The 18,377-nt window shown below is 32.9% G+C and overlaps 1 protein-coding gene across 2 annotated transcripts in view; it reads right to left on the bottom strand.

The window, feature by feature from the left end:
- LOC129218235 (2-hydroxyacyl-CoA lyase 2-like) overlaps nt 1-18,377 on the bottom strand; it is a 104,499-nt gene that overhangs the window by 2,905 nt on the left and 83,217 nt on the right. For both annotated transcript variants that reach the window (XM_054852459.1, XM_054852460.1), the window contains exons 10-15: nt 12,773-12,896; nt 7,982-8,076; nt 2,217-2,371; nt 1,166-1,303; nt 577-751; nt 393-491 (exon numbers count right to left, since the gene is read on the bottom strand). In XM_054852459.1, coding sequence (XP_054708434.1) covers nt 393-491; nt 577-751; nt 1,166-1,303; nt 2,217-2,371; nt 7,982-8,076; nt 12,773-12,896 — 786 coding nt within the window. The remainder of the gene's footprint in view (nt 1-392; nt 492-576; nt 752-1,165; nt 1,304-2,216; nt 2,372-7,981; nt 8,077-12,772; nt 12,897-18,377) is intronic.

Consider the following 18,377-nt stretch of genomic DNA (forward strand, 5'->3'; position numbering starts at 1 on the left):
CATGATTGGGAGGCTCATACCACCCATGGACAAGCAGCTGACTTGATGAGGCGTTTTGATACCATTCCTTGATGCCTCTCACCAATTATCATTAGAGGAAATAATTGATCAAATTTGTAGCTGACTCCAGGACTATTCCAGAGAGCCATGAATGCATATTTACAATTTTAATGGACAGGAGGAAAATTTAACTATCTAGAAATGTTTATGTAAACAAATAATGCAGTAAAGCTGATAGTATGGACAATAATGTTCAATATTTTTTGGACTATATTTAAATTTCGAACGAAAAAACATTGTTTACAGTTACAAAAAAATATAAGGCAGTTCAGGCATAAATTAATCAAAATATACGTAATACATTTTGAAATAAGTTTCTAAGATCTACTTACACTCAAATTACAGCCAACATCACTTTGAAACATTGGAACTTGTTCTCTAGCAATCTGAGTCCAACATGCATCATTTCCGACAATAGCAGTAACAGGTAACTTAAAAAATACCAAAATGTTGCAATTAATCCTCTTATGTAAACATTTAGAGAGCATTCAAAACAGTTTTTAAAATAATCATTACCTTGTGCCTTATAAAAGTGTCAAATTCAACTATTGTATAGCCACATGAACCATCACCATAGATAATGACAACATTGGAGTCTGGATAGCATAACTTTGCTCCCAAGGCAAATCCTGCACCAACACCCAATGTACCAAAAGCCCCAGGATCTAGCCACTTCAAAGGACCTCGAGGCCTAGATGATCAAAGTTATTGATAAAGAATGTCATTCATTTAGTTAGATTTAAAAAATCTGAAAATATATGGTTCAACATGTAGAATTTCAACAACTAAAAATATTATTTTCATGAGAAAGGATACAAAATTTCACAAAAATTTAAGAGCATTTATCTTATTTTCCCTACAAATATACATATATATTTTTTATAATATGATTACAAATATATATAAACAAACTGACGAAGAAACATGTCCTTACAAAACCATTAATTTTAGAAACAAGGGTGAAAGTTAAGCAACTAACATTGCAAAAAATTTAGGAACGAAGCATCAGCAACAAATGATATTACAAGGTGTTACATAAAAATGCACTGAAATTACACATGATCCCTGTTAAAAAAGACACTGCCAAAAGACAAAAGTATAAAACCTTAAAATGTAAGATGCTGTTGCCACAAAATCCCCTCCATCAGCAATTAAAACTGTATCTTCTGGCAAAGCTTCTTCTACTTCATGCAGCAAATGTACAGGATTTAAGTGTTCAGAATCAGCAACAGCAGCTTTTTCTCTAGTTGAGAAGAATCAAAATTAGTTGTACAAGCATAAAGATAAACACATTGATAACTTTTGTAAAAATTAAAAGGTATACTTAAAAACCAAGTAACCAAATGAAGGCTTTCACGGCCGGTGTCAATAATGTTGTAAGATTCCGGCTGTTGTGCTGTGGTCTGAGTGTTGTTACTCCAAACGTTTTGGCTGCATCTGTGGTGGCCATCTTCAGTGTTAGCGTGGTCGAAACTTTCAGGGAAGCGACTTCCTAGCAACTGATGCAGATATTGAAGTGTTGTCACTATTTATATGGGAAGAGCAATCTCTCCCTTTGTTCTGGGACAGGATTCGCTGATGATTGCTCATCCTTGTTTCTGGTTGGCTGAAACTTGAATGAAGGGAGCTCAAGTTTCAGCCAAGCAGAAACAAGGACGAACGTTCATCAGCCAATCCTGGCCCAGAACGAAGGTAGAGCCAGCTCTTCTCACATAAATAGTGACAACACTTTGATATCTGCATCAGTTGCTAGCAAGTTGCTTCCCTGGAAGCTTTGGCCACGAGAACACTGAAGATGGCCGCCGCAGATGCAGCCGAAACATTTGGAGTAACAACACTCAGACCACGGCACAACAGCCCGGAATCTTACAACATTATTAACCAAGGTACTATTCAAAAAAAAAAAAAGAAGAAGAAAGAAAATCATAATCAAAACAAAAATTGATAGTTGAATTTTGCATACAACACAAGTTTAATTTTCTTTTCTTACAACAATTCCAAACTTGTGTATCTTCATAACATTTGAAACAAAATACATATAATTAAAGAAAAACAGACTTGCAAGAACAACTTGAAGCTAAACTAGTTTCAAAACAGCAATAGCACAAAAAGAAGTTAAGAAATAGAGTTTTTAATGAATACACCAGAGACATTACTTGTTTTTCTTTTCAACATTTTCATCTCTAGTTCTTAGCTGAGTAAGCCAATCATCTTGCATAGAATTGTAAGAAAAGTTTTCTGCAAGTTTGATTAAGAAATCTGGAGCACTTGCTTGAATAGCAATAGTTGGCTTCCAAAACACACCAGAATTCTTTTAGATATGTAAAGAAAAATCACAAGCACTGTTAAATAATTTCATTAAAATTTAAATTAATTAAGTTCAATTTTAATACAATATGTTGATTTAATTTGATGTAAGTAATCAAATTTGATATAAGTAATCAAATTAACTGCACATAATTATGATACAAATTAAATTTTCTTAATAAGCAATAAACAAGACTTACAGCTTGCAACAAAAACAGTTGGACCTCCATATATCGAAGAGGCAAATTGCACAGAAAATAATTCGATACACAGAAATTTTGATACATAGAAACAATCTTAATTTATCATAAAAACTCCTAAAACATCAAAATTAAAGCTCATTTTCATTACCTGTAATACCGTTTCATGTTTTTGTGTGAGTTTTCTATAGGTTTCAGTACTTTTATTATGGCTTTTCGATTTCTCATAATACAGAAATTCTGCTTGCGGAAAGATTAAATTTAACAGAAATGACATATTTTTGCGCCTTCGTACATCTTCATTCTTTGGCAATTCAACTTGATTGGCAACATCAGGGGATTTCCGTTTTGACAAAATAATCAAGAGAAAAGTAAAAAATCAATTTACTTAACTTGAATGACTTTTACTGAAGCTAAAAAGACTAGGAATGGTAATCAACAGACAATACGGATAACTTGAAATTGAATTTTACTGTATTACTGGTTGCAACTAAGATTTGAAATAAACTTGAGGGAATTTAAGAACTAAATAACAGAATAACAATCTATCTACACACCCCTCAACCCCAGATTCCTCCTGAGTTTCGTAACTACCTTTAGTGTGAACATAATTTTCTTCCCTAACCTTCATTTTTCATGAGACAAACAGTCTAAAGTGGAAAAAAATGTACAAATGTCTCGAAATTGTTTTTGATATATAGAAACAATTTTCCAATGTAATGGATATGGAAATTTGCTGGGACTTTGATATATAGATAATTTTGATATGTGGAAGTTCAATATATGGAGGTTCAACTGTATATCTAAGTTTCCAGCTAAAGCTGAAATACAGCAGTTTAAAATCACTCTTGGTAGGAACTTCTTGATAACACAGAAAATAAAGAAAAAATATTTTCTAAAATACTATTATCAAAATGAAGAACTTAGATGTATCAGTTTAGAAATTCAAAGCTTTCATTCATATTTTGCTCTATAATATTAATAAGCCAAATAATATTTTTATAAGCTCTTTTTTATTTAACAATACAAATAAAATCAATGTTTTAAAATTTTATTTTAAATGTGCATGAAATTAAAACAATTAGTTACATCTATATATACAAAAATCTCGTGTCACGATGTTTGTTTGAGGTAAACTCCGAAACTACTGAACCGATTTTTATCAAATTTCATAGGTATCTGTAATTTGGTCCAACTTAAAAGATAGGATGGTTTTTATAATTTTTCATTGCAAATAAAATGTTTATTATACATAATTAATGTGTATTGATTGTTTGGTTCTGTAAATTCTTACTAGATGGCGCTGTAATTTGATCCATCCTCAAAAAATTTATTCTTAGGTTAATTAAAATTTACAAATAATATTATGTTACGGATATTGATGGTTATCAACAATGTCACCAGAGAAAGGGGGAGTATTGAGGCCATACTTTTCAACGTAAATGACAAGTTCTACAAATCAAGTTGAAATTGATAAGTAGCGGGTAGTTCCATACTCACCACTGTTTTTAAAAAGGTATGAGGCTCATATAAATGTTGAGTTTTGCAGTTCCGTGAAATCTAAATACTTTGTCAAATACGTTATTAATGGTCCTTATTAGGTCGCAATTGAGGTGCGAGATATGGACGAAATAACGCGATAAGTGGATATATAAGCAGCAACGAAGGCTATCTGGCATAATTTAGTTTCCCCACAATACGAAAGAGAGACCATTCTGTACAGCATCTTGCAGTACATCTTGAAAACAGTCGAGTAAATTTTACCGAAGATATTTTCTACAAAAAGCACTTGAACCACCAAAAAAAACCTGATTTTTTAAAATTTTTACATTGTCTAAAACTTAATGTGTTTGGCCCGATTCTCAGAGATAAAATTATTTACCAATGTTCCATGCTATTTTACATGCACTGTAAAAAAACTCGAAATGTCACTGATTATTTCCGTTTAACATGTTGGGTTTTCACAGGTCATCAACAGTTTTATTTGGAAATCAAGTATTTGCGTCAAAAAGTTTCCTGAATTGCTACAGACGTCATGAATGCAGACTTCTCGCTGTTGCGAAAAATATTTTAGTTCCCAGTTTAAAGATAAACTGAGCACATTTATTAAGTGTATCGGCTTCAAATTAATTACGTTCCGTTTGCATTGTCTAAAAGCTCCCATAGAGAGTGAATGAGCCTTTGGATTCTGTAGCTTTGCAGGACTCACAGGAGAGTTAGACTTGCGGTACTTTCTTGAAAGTCTACATAGAGAGTGAATGAGCCTTTGGATTCTGTAGCTTTGCAGGAATCGCAGGCGAGTTAGACTTGCGATACTTTCTTGAAAGTCTGTTTTACATTTCGCCATGATTGCAGCATTATTGTTTAAACTTTCTTGGAAAAGTTGAGAGGTGTCAAGCTTTGTGTGCATTCAACTTACCTAAGTTTTTTCTGATGGTCCAGCGACACCACTGGATTTTAGCCAAGGATAGTACTGAACTCTTGAAAAAGATTCCAGGATAATTTCAGGAAGGTTAATTTTAGTGAAGAACTGACTTCACCGTTGTCGTGGTCCGTCCAGATTGATGTAACTCCCAATGGGAAGAAGTGAGTCTCTGGATTCCGTAACTTTCCAAGAGTAACAAGCAAGTGGAATACTTTGCGCATGTTTGCAAGTTTATCTTAGCAGTGGCTACAGTGGCGATAATGCTTTTGGTACTTTCTTGCTGATTCAAATAATGTGACAAGCTATTACTTTTAATCTTACTTCGGTTCTCTCTAAAGGTTTCAGAGAAATGATTGTTTCGAATTGGAGAGGTTTCGGAATTCTTCAGAAACACTTCAGGATAATTTTAGGAAAGTTTCTAACTTTTAATGGGATACGTTCCTATTTTTCTGCAAGATACGTTACTGTCAGAAATTGGGCTTATTCGCTGCCCATTATTTTTCAGTACGTTTCTTAATTGTTTTTATAGTGTTGAATAAAATAAAAAAAATCATGAAAGCCATTCAAATAAAGAACACAACATTCATCAATCTCGGGCACAATTAAAAATTAAAGCCTAGACATTGGGATCAAAACTCCATCCAAAGTGAAAATTGTTTTTGCATTTGTTTTCGTTAAACATTCCCTAAAAGACGGGAATATTTGCGGACCTTTAATTGTCGAGTGTTTAATACATATCACAATGCATTTGGCGAATTGCAATTATTGGTAGAACACAATCATTGGGAGTTGTATTGTCTAATGCAGGTTTTGCATAACGAGAAACAGTATTCGTCAACTGTTTAAGATAATTTTGATGTATTATTCAACACAATCATCATTTCTGTGGGGAAACTATATAAATTTTATGCTTGAAGATGTACTCCATAGAGTTAAACAAACACGCCGATGTTCAAATCAAGATTTTACACCAAAGATGTATAATGAAGCTTTAGTGTTGATTGAAGATTTATGCATTTCAACTTCAAATCTGTTATTTAGTCATTATGGTGTGATATCACCTGACCGATTGGTCACCGACTTAGTAAACACTGATTTGCAACTAGAAAAAACAGTGCAACGATGATGTCTTAGCTACAATTATTGTGCAACATGAGCCATTACCTGACAGCTGAAAATAAAGTTCATAATCAGATTGTGCTGACCGTTGATGCTGAACCAGGCTATACAGTTGTCAATGAAAACAAAGCCGTAAACATTCCAACTGAATTTTTGAATTCTCTGGATATTTCAGGAATGCCACTAAATGATTTCCAGTTAAAAATTGGTTCATCAATTACTCTTTTTTACAGTTTAAACGGCACAACGGTACAAGTTTCTTCATCAAAATCAACAATTTTGAAGGAAAAGTTTAAAGGAGAAATTTTTGTGCTACCACGTAATCCATGTATTGCGTCATAATTTTCAAACACATTTGGAAGGCTTCAATTTCGGATTTGTTTAGCTTTTGAAAAGATCATAAATAGATCTCAAGACCAAACAATGCCTACTTTCGGTTTGGACTTGAAACATACATGCTTCTCTCATGGGCAACTATCTATCATCCACTCACAAGTAGGAAAATTATCATACCTATTCGTGTTAGCAAAAGATAAGTTAAGCAAGAATATTGTGCACAACTTAGTGCTTAGATAATTTTCAGTTTTCAAATAATACAAACAATAGATCAAAGTCAATGTTATGTACCTCATTTATAAAATTTAATTTTTTCTATGATTTTAATTTAGTTGATGTATTTTGTATAGAAGTTGTTGATTACAAACTATAGAGAAACCTGAGATGAATAAAATGTAGTGTACATTCTAAAAGTGTATGTTGGTTAATGCTTAATTTCTACGGTCCAATATTTTACAATCAGTTTCAAAATTTACAATCACATTCATGCTATTTTGCTTTTATTTTTGATGGAAGTCATACTTGCAAAATTTACTAAGCGTAAGTATAGTGCTTTTACTATAGAAAATTTAGTTAGCACTTACTAAATTCAATAAGCACTTATTTCAACCTAACACGCCCATTATCAATCTCATATTTTTTAATATTGGCAATACTATTTTAAGCTTTATTAAAAATATTAATTAGATTCTATCAAAATAATGAGTAAAAGAATATTTTAATCCAACTACTTCGCCATAGCAACGCGTGGCTGGGTCAGCTAGTATCATATAAAATAATTTCGATGAACCAACAAGTAAAAGTACTGACTTGAGTGAGATTTTATTATGTTTTATTTTCTACGAGTATTTCAGACACTTAGTTTGACAGATACTTGATATTCAGTTTGGACTGTCTGGCAGATTGTTATTTAGTTCTTGATTTGCTATCAAGTATGTCATATGTTGATTTATTTTTTATATGGGAGTTTGAACTTGAATAGTGGCAACTATTTAATCTAATACAAAAATGGTAGGTGCCACTAAGTTTTACAGTCCTTCAAATGCACTGATAGATATAAATTGAGACTCAATAATCTTATGACGAATTAATTAACTTGATAGACAGTTTCAATTGCAAAAACATTTGATGAAAACCTTACAAATATTTACAAAATATAAAATTTCCAAATCTTAGGAAATTATGCAAAATAAAAGTTTTAGTGAAGAGTCCCACCAATGTATTTTTATCAATTACATCACCTTCTTTGAATTAAGAGATTCGAGGGGCTAAAATGCCACTCAATGCAGTACGCTGCGACCAAGTTTCAGATAAAAAACTAAAATAATCTACATTGCGGAAAACAAAGAAGACAATTTTTAACTTTTAAATAATTTAAATTTTAATCAGAAACTTTTAATTGAAAAATGAAACATGTTCAAAAGGAAACAGAAAAAAGTAAAATTCTAGAAATAAAAGCAATTTTGTTACTTTTTATAATGTGTAGCTTTGTAATGCCATGTTTAGGAGAAATTTAATAAATTAGGTAGAATACCTTGTAAAGTTGTCCTTTATCTCGATTTACGGCAATGACTTTAGATTTAGGATTTAATACACTCCCATATGATAGTCGAAAATCACAAACAGAACCTACAAAATAAAAACATATCAGTATTTCATTAACACATCAGTATCTGTTTTCCTGTTTTAAACAGGTCAATCTTTTCATACAATCTATATACTTTCATTTTTGTTACTCTGAAGAAATTAAAACGATTTAGACAAGTAACACTTGTATCAAGTCAATGATCATTACTTAGATCAAGCATGATTTTAAAAGTAATCATTACCACATTACATTGAGCTCATTTTTATGATATTTGAGAGTAAAAGAAAGCTGAACAAGTTGACAAAATCTTTAATACATCAGGCACAATTAGCTATTAATACTTATCAATGATTTCTCAAATGGTTTTGAATAAGGAAGGAAAATAAATATACATACAACTGCTAAGTATACATTGAAATAAATAATTAAAAATCTTACTGTTAACTACAAAGAAAAAGAATCAGCAAACTAGTTATGTGCTTCTAATCTTGCACCCCATGGTACACTAATATTCACAGTAGTCTCTACAATGAAATTGAACGGTTTTTATTTCTTTTGTAAGTTTGTGGTTTTTAAATGAATAAGCATTTCACTGTAGTTGGGACAAACCTAATGTGGCAGCATTGAAGGTTACGCAGATCATAATCACAGCATTACCACACTGACAAGTCAGGTTTACCAAAACTATAGTTAAGTTTTTGCAAACCTGACCAAAACTTACAATCAAACTGACTATAGTTGTAATACATTGTTGTCTGCTGTATCTACTCGCATATGAGCAAGGAACTCTTTTACAAATACTTTGTCCGCTTAGCATTGTTCTTGTTCGATTTATACTTAACTAAATATGCTATAAAATAATTGAGAGTTTGAAAAAGTTTTTAAAATTTGTAGCGCCAAATTTTCAAGCTTATTACCTTACCATAACAAAAGCTCTAAAAATAAATTCTTCAACTGGAAAAACACACACACAGAGTATTGAGTATTCAATTTTGCAACAAGTAAATTAACCACTAAATTTCAGTTATAACTCCAATAAAGTTTATGTGTAAAAATGTGTTTTTGTAAAAGAATTCTTTCTTTCATCTCATAAAAGCTGCTTTGCACCATAATATTTTGTTAAAGTTAAAATAATTATAAGTCACATAAATGAAAGAAATAAAGGATCATGTTGGGCATATTTTTGGGACACCATAAAAATTACCTGGCATGTATGCCATTTTGGAACAGCATAAAAATTACTTGACATGCATGCATTTTTTAAATAGTTAGATTAAAGTAAATTAATCAGAGCTGAGATATGCTCTTAAAATATTATTAAAATATATTTTTTGATTTAAGTAATCTAGGAGTGTGTTTATGTAACCAAATGTGCATTAGGAACAATAAAATGTTTTAGTTTAATACCTATTTTTAATAAAATTCTAGATCAAGATTTTTTTTTTTTTTTTTGGTTTTTTTTGTTAAAATATTTTTTATCAACATTTTTGATTGTGGCAATTTTAATCACCATTTTTTTTTTCAAAAAGCTTTATATTAAGTGTATAGAAATTCCCCAAAATAGGGAAACATAATAAACATGAAGGTAAGAAGGAATATTCTATAGCAAACAATTGCACAGGTAAATTCCATTTAAAGAAGAACAGTAAGTTTATGTTTAAAACATGACTTATGGGGACTAAAACAAGGGGAACACACACACAAAAAAAAAGCTTCAGAAAATGATCTAACACATAACAAACCAAAAGCAAATGGTAAAAAATTGTAGCACAATTACACACAATGCGTTAAAACTATATCAGTGTACTTTTACATGATAATAAAATAATTGAGCTAAAATACTATGTAAAAGTCATACTGACGCAAAGTCACATTAATCAGTTAAACATTCAATTTATGGTGTAAATTTTGTTTCATGTACAGCAATACATACTTTTTTTTAAACTTGGAATTATGTGAAGTAGTGATTTTTAAAGTTATTTTTGTGAATTTTCAGATTTTTAAAAAGCAGTTTCATAAAGGTGCCCTTTTTCCTACACTATTTTTCTGAAGGTATATTGATTTTGCAAGCAGGATCTTAGAGAAAGTACTGATTATTATCAATGCACCGAGTTTAATGAAGATTTTTGTCATTCTTCAGTGGGTACACTATCGTGCTTTTTAAAATATCTGACACCCCCAGCTATATGTACACCATACTATGTACAGAGGCCCAATGATAGGAAATCACTGTTACCTTCTAAAAAATTTCTTATTTGGAAAATTTTGTCTGACAATTCGGCAAATTTGGTGACAAATTGCAACACTGCAATTTTTAAATGTCTGAATGTCACTTTTGATTCGATGTAGGTATGTGTGCATACCCGTAATTTATCATTCCACAAAATGTTGGATGCCATTTGGCAAACTGAGAATTTCCACCCTCTAAAAAATTTAAGTTTGGGGCACCCCTCACTACATACAACTGTCAGGCTTACAGACCAGGCTATAAAAAGATGAAAAAATTTGGCTGGTTTTGTGTAAAAAATGTAAAAACTAGCTCACTGCAGCCAGCTAGTTTGTTCATGCCTTTTTGTAGATTGAAAAGAAACTGGTAGACCAAAAGCATGCACATGAAGAAATGAAATGCACGCGCTTTGTAATAACGCGATCGACGGTTCGAATCCCACCGTTGGCATCATGATTCAGTTATTTAAATTTATCAAAATGAAAGATGTAAATGGATTAAATTTTTGTGGGGAAAGCAGGACAAGGGGTCATTGTTTTAAGCTATTTAAATCTCAGGCTAACTTGGAAATCAGGAAAAACTACTACTTTAGCAGGGTCGTGGGCACTTGGAATAGCTTACCGGAAGAGACGGTAATGACAGGGGTCTGTCCAGGATTTTTCACAGGGTCCGTTTTTTGTGAAAAATCAAATAATTTTGTGAAAAATGAGTTAATTTTGTGAAAAAGTCAAAAAAAAAAAAAAATTTTTTTTTGTTAAAACGAAATTTTAGAATTCAAAGATGGCACAAACTGCATCAATTAAACTTAAAGTTGAGTGTTTTCCTCTTCTATGTCGAAAAAATCATTCTGGAGTGTTTTTTCTGATATTTGGCGGGGGGGGGGGCATCGCTCTCTCAAGTATCAATATTTATCTACCATTGTACATTACGTTAAATTATACTAGAAATATTTCTGTGCAGTATTTAAAATAATTGTAACAAAAATATAAATAAATAAAATAAAATTCAGAATAGGGTTCAGTATTCAACTTTTTGACCCAAGACACTCTTAAAAAGCACAGTATTTCGTTTAAAACTTATAAGATCCGCGATTTTAACAAAAATAAAAAGATATTTCAATTGTTTACCTCTTAACAAAGCGTAATAATCATCAAAAATTCGAAAAATCGGATTCCTACAGCAGATGCAAAGAGATCGCAATGCTCAAAGTGAAGGCATCAAAAGTATAAAAACGGCTTGTAAAAGAAATATTTTTGATAAAATCATTTTTAAATTGCATTTTAGAGTCCCATGATAAACATATCATTAATATCTGTGGACACCGTTGATCCAAAAATAAATAAATAAATAAAATAAACCATCTATTCAGCATTTTAATTTTTGACTCATAACAGAAAATGGAATTTTGCTTTAACAACTTGAAATAAGAGTTCTAACAGAAATAAAGATACTTTTCATTTATTTGAATCCTAATAAAGCGTAGTTAGCTTGAAAAAAGAACAAAATATGATTATCATATCGGATGTTAAAAGATTTTTCAAAATGTAGACATCTAAAGAAAAAAAAAGGTAATTAAAAGAGTTTATTTAAAGTTAATCATCCTTGTTAGCATCGAAAAATCAAAACACATATAATTTTCTCCCAAAATAACAATTAAACATCGCACCGCACCGTAAAAACGTAAATATTGACAAGCTGGCAAAATGATGAGAATATTTTCTAATCAAGTTATAAAGGTTCAACTCCAGACGCTAAGTGGTGATAATTTTGAAGTTGGTAACCCTATCTGAAGCGATCATATTTTTTCCTCACCCTTACTATCCCTTTGCAGTTCTAAGTTCATTTCGCAGATATATATTATTATTGTTTATTAAATCATGAGCGGAGAAAAGTGCTTACCAATGCCTTTTCAGAAAAGTTTACAACAACACCTCTGCTAATTAGCTGTGATAAAACAAACAACCATTATGTTTATTTGGCAGTAGCAATTATTTATCGCTTGCAGGAGCATCGCAAGAGTGCCGATTTTTTTTTTTTTTTCAAAATTGGCCGATTTTGTATAAGCTGATCCCTCTAATTTGACTTAAAAAAAGGTTCCAAAAATTATCGGTTTATACACAGAAATATGCGTTATTTTGCTTTCAGATTTGCTCTTTCAATAAACAATTTGACAGATCTGATCTTGTTTATCAGAATTTTGTGAAGGGTCCGTTTTGTTTGATCGGAATTTTGTGAAAGGTCCGTTTTGTTTGATCGGGATTTTGTGAAAGGTCCGTTTTGGTTGATCGGATTTTTGTGAAGGGTCCGTTAACGGACCCAAATATCCTCTGGCCAGACCCCTGAATGAGCAAGGGGGTGGATAGCTTTAAGAGGGCCATTGATCTTCATTGGGGTCTAATTAATTGACTAGGACCAGCCTAGCTGGGCCCAGAGCCTGTTGCTGGTCGTCACATTTGTATTTGTATTAAATTCTACTCGTCAAAAATCCACTTATGAATTTATCTCCTTACCTGCCAAAATCACTAAATCAGCTTCTTGGAGTGCATCTCTTCTTTTCTGCCTAATGTGTAATTGACTGTTTCTTCCAAGTAATCCTCGAGCCATTCCACCCAAAAAACAAGGAATTTGGAGTGACTAAAAATTAAAAAAAGTTCTAAAGCAATCAAATACATAAATTGAGAAACAAAACAGAAAAGTGTTACTCTAGTATTGAATAATGAAAACTACATATCAGAAAGTTATTAATATACAATGCATTTTTGGCCAAAATTTAAATAAATTTTGAATGTGTACAGGGTGTTCTAAAAATAATGATGCATTTTCATGATCAGCATGTTTAATGAAGGAAAAGAATACATGCATAGAACAAGAAACATACATATTAAATTAATAAAGTTCATCTGCTAACCTGGCATGTCAACCAACACAGACAAACCTTCCAGTTTAGAATGGAACACATTCTTTAGTTGATCAGTTGTGATGCTACTGGCTACTTACACAAATTTTTTATGCATTTGATGCAGATATGCGACTTTAACAAGGGATTTGATGTAACCTCAAGCAATGAAGTTGAGAGGAAGATTTGTTAGGTAGCTGACTATTTTATATATTTTTGCTGGTTCAGCTCATGCATCACTTCATATGTTTTACCACCCAATTTTCAAGGAAGGATGATTATTCTTTCCTCTTTCTTCAAACACTTGTGAAAGAAAGAAATACATCAGTGTTTTCATAAAATTGGATTGTTATTTTTTGACCAATGTGTATATAACCATATTTTTGAATTGCAGGGGGGGGGGGGAACTCATCTGGGTTACTTCATGTCAAGTGACTTCACCTCACTCCTCTGACCTATGTCTTTGAAAATAGTGTCAGCAAGATTTGAGTTTCTGCAATTTAATTGTTCTGAAGACCTAGGATCTCTCAAATATAGAGTATAAACATTAAGCAATAAAAATTGCAGCTAAGCATACGTCATGCCTCTAATATTACTATGATATTGTATTATGATTGTTTTACAAATTACATGAGTAGAGAAATAAAACTAAAAATAGATTAAAAACTGTTGCTGAAGGTATAAAATTAAACATTTTTCAATAAAAGCCTAAAGGTTAAAGCTAGATAAACTACAAATAAGAAGCAAGAAACTACACATATACCCTCTACTGGTAAAACTGGAAAAAGAACTAAGTGGTTTATTTCAGCTCTTCCATCTTTTTCTCATCTCCCCTATTATTATTAGTGTTTTAACTAAAAACAATACCCATACTTTTTATGATTAAAAAAAATTTAACATGAGACATCCTTCTAGTTGATCATATTTCATGTAAAAGGAATTTAAAGAAAGTTGGGAAGGTTTTGTTACATTTAAGGAAAATAAATGCTATAAAATTAATGAAAATACAAGTACAAAAGTGTTGACCAGCAACAGGCTCTGGGCCCAGATAGACTGGTCCTAGTCAATTTACAATCCCCAGTGAAGATCAATGGCCCTCTTAAAACTGTCTACTCCTTTGCTCATTACCACCTCTTCCGGTAAGCTGTTCCAAGGTTCCACTACCCTGCTAAAATAATAATTTTTCCTAATATCCATGTTAGCCTGAGATTTAAATAGCTTAAAACAATGACCCCTTGTCCTGTTTTCAGTGCTAAACTTTAGCCCCGTAACATCTTTGGTTTTAATAAATTTAAACAGCTGAATTATGTCCCCTCGGTCTCTTCTTTGCTCAAGACTGTACATTTTTAGCCTTCTAAGCCTGGAATCATAATTTAAGTGGGAAAGTCCACTTATTAGCCTTGTAGCCCGCCTTTGAACCATTTCCAATACATTAATGTCTTTCTTAAGATAAGGAGACCAAAACTGAACAGCATACTCCAAATGGGGTCTTACCAAACTTCTATATAAGGGCAGAAGAACTTCTTTAGATTTATTTGAAATAGATCTATTGATAAACCCAAGCATCTTATTGGCTTTGTTGCTAGCAATGCTGCACTGTTGGCTAAACTTTACATCCTGACTTATTAAGACCCCCAGATCAGTAACTTTGTCTGCCTGACTAATGACTGAACCTTGCAAATAATAACTTGTACACTTATTTCCATGCCCTAAATGTAGCACTTGACATTTCCCAACATTAACAGCCATACCCCATTTATCAGCCCACTCCGTAATATGATCTAGATCCTCTTGCAGCTGATTTGCTTGTTCTTCATTTTCTACAGTCCCCATAACTTTGACATCATCAGCAAAACAATTCATGTTCCCAGAAATATTTTTGTGAATATCGTTCATAAAGACAATGAACAAAACAGGCCCTAACACTGATCCTTGAGGAACCCCGCTTAAGACCTCACTCCAATTAGAATAATTTCCCCTTACAACTACTCTTTCTTTCCTTCCGGTCAGCCAATTTTTTACCCAAGTGAAAGTTTTCCCTCCTATTCCTATATCAGCTAATTTGCTAAGTAGAGCAACATGCGGTACCTTATCGAAAGCTTTTTGAAAATCAATGTAAACAACATCTACAGGCTTCTTATTGTCCAAAGCCATGGTAACTTTGTCATAGAAATGTAATAAATTAGTTGCACAAGATTTACCTTTCCTGAAACCGTACTGAAAACTAGTCAATAGATTATTAGTCTCCAGAAAATTTACTATCTTAATTTTCATCAATGTTTCAAAAATTTTGCAAACCACCGAAGTTAGACTCACAGGTCTATAATTTCCCGCACTCCCTTTAGACCCTTTCTTGAAGAGCGGTGTAATGTTAGCCAGCTTCCAGTCCTCTGGCACTGTCCCCGAATTATAAGAAGCATTGAAAATATTTACAATTATATCTGCTAATTCCTCCGCACATTCAACTAAAATTTTTGGATAAATATTATCAGGTCCCGGAGCCTTAGTCTCTTTAATTTTTTTCAAATGAAGTAAAACGTCATCTCTGGAAAATACAAAGTCCTCAAGCTGTACTATAGCTTGTGTCTTGTTGGTGTCAACTGTTGAGATACAGTTATCGTTAAAAACACTCGAAAAAAGTTATTAAGAACATTAGCAATATCACTATCATCCTGAATTAAAATTCCGTGCTCATCAACCAGTGGCCCAATATGACTATTTCGAACTTTCCCCGAATTAGCGTATGCAAAAAACCTCTTGGGATTCCTGTTTATGTTATCTGCCAGTCTTTGCGCCAACTCTCTTTTATGAATCCGTACCAAATACTTAAATTTACGCCTTGCCTTACAATATTGGAGCCTATCTGCGCTGTGACCTGTTTCTCTAAACCTATGAAAAGCAGCTTGCTTGTAATTTAGAGCGTCTTTAGTTTCCCTGGAGAACCACATTGGCCAAATTTTAGTGTTGACACCCTTTCTCCTAAAAGGAACATTATCCCTAACCGTATTCGCTAGATTTTCCTTAAACTCTGCCCACTGAAGATTCACATCGCTATTTTCCAATCCAGAAGAAAAAACTGCTTTCAAACTCTGCCGAAGTGCCACAAAGTCAGTATTTCTGAAATTGGGCACAAACCTAAAATTCTCTACTTTGTGCATATCAAATTTAATTCCAAACCTAATACTGTTGTGGTCACTATCTCCAATGTGTTCTCCTACACATAACCCTTGAACAGAGCCTTCCATGTCGCAGAAAACTAGATCTAAAATCGCGTCCTGTCGAGTACCCTGAGTTACAATTTGATCTAAGAAACAGTCAACAATTACTTTCAAAAATTCCTCTCCTCTGCTATTACTATGGTAAAAATTATTCCAATCAATTCCTGGGAAATTAAAATCTCCCATTATGATGACTGACCCCTTGCTAGAAATGTCACTAATAATACTAAACATTTGTTCGTCTTGACCCTGGCTTAAGTTGGGTGGCCTATAAATATTCCCCAAACATAGTTTTTTGCCTTTATTACTAATCAACTCCAGCCAAATCATATCAAGCTCATTAGGTTTATCATTAATTACCAATTCATTGCAAATGAAAGTGTCTCTGACATAAAATAAAACCCCACCACCTCTTTTACCTACTCTATCTTGTCTAAACAAATTATACCCAGCAATAGATAATAAATCATCATCACTTTCGGTAGCCCATGTCTCGGTAACTCCAATAATATCCAACCTCTCCTCTATAATTATGCTTTTTAATTCTTCCATCTTGTTCCTAATACTACGAGCATTTGTATAAAAAACCTTAAGTAAGCCCATCTTACTTTTATTTAATGCTGCACGATTGTTTGAATCCCAAGTGTTAAAATCTTTTCCATTATTAGCCACCCTATTTCCGTTTCTACTAAAATCCTGATAGTTAATACCCTTTCGAATTCTGCTCCTTAAACCATGCCCCCCATTCCAACTTAGTTTTTTGATTCTGAAGCCTCTAAAACCAAACCACTAACCATTTTGACCCCTGTAGAGCTCAGATGTAGACCATCCCTAGCACTCCAATCTCGTTTACATCTACTCCACACATCAATAAACCTGATACTACGCTTAACGCAAATTTCCTTGAGTACCAGGTTCATACACCTAGCCCGTTGGTTTAACCAACTCCTATGCACTCCATACCTAGGAAGCAAACTAACCACTTGGACATTTGCCGAACAGTTGGTTGCTTTGTCCAACAGGGAATCCCATTCCTTTGTAAACTGATCATTGTTACTATGGCCTACATCGTTAGTTCCCACCCACAAAGTAACTACATCCTCTTTATTAAATACCCCCTTCTTTTCAGCAACCCTATTTACATCTCTCACCCGAGCCCCTGGCAAACAACATCTAGCCACCTTACGTCTAACTCTGCCTATTGAGTTTCCCACCTCACGCACCATTGAATCTCCCAAAATTATACCCTTTGTTTCCCAGTCAGTCGCCTCAGCAATAACTTTCCCCTTTACCTCTGGAATTTTCCCACTATCTAACACACAGCTAATTCCCACATCCTTTTTACTAACTTCCTCCTTTAATTCTGGAATATTCCCACTATCTAACGCACAGCTAATGCCAACCTCCTTTTTGCTAACTTCCCTCTTTCCCTCTGGAGTGTTTACCCCATCTACAAGCCTACAGCCTAATGCTAACTCACCCTCCAAAGTAAGCATCCTAACTCTGATTTCTGAGAGTGCAACACAATTTGTGCAAATGAAATCCTTCTCAGACTCATCCTTCCCCTTAAACAAACAGAACATCTGGCATAGGTCACAAGAAATCCACTTGTCCCCTTTACCACTTTTAACCTCCTTCATTATGCATATAACTCCCATTCTAGCTCAAAATGGTACTTAAAAAGTCAATACAAAAATACAAAATTGGAGAAATACTGCTAATTATTAGAATTAGAAAGCATTGGAAGTAAAAGATACAAATATTACAAAATCCTAAGACAAGCAGTAAATTAAAATAAACAAGTTACACCCTAAACAGAGCAGTCAGGCTTAACAAGAAATCAGCACAATTTAGGCTTAGCTACACAGAATAGAAAAACACTTTAAGAAAGCAAGTAAATAAAAAACTAGACTTAAAAGCACAAGAATACTTAATTATATGATAAAATACAATAAAAATACTGAAACAAAAGTAGTAAAATAAACAATTACAGTAAAAAAT

This window comes from Uloborus diversus, chromosome 3, assembly GCF_026930045.1.
Source record: "Uloborus diversus isolate 005 chromosome 3, Udiv.v.3.1, whole genome shotgun sequence".
Lineage (NCBI taxonomy): Eukaryota > Metazoa > Arthropoda > Arachnida > Araneae > Uloboridae > Uloborus > Uloborus diversus.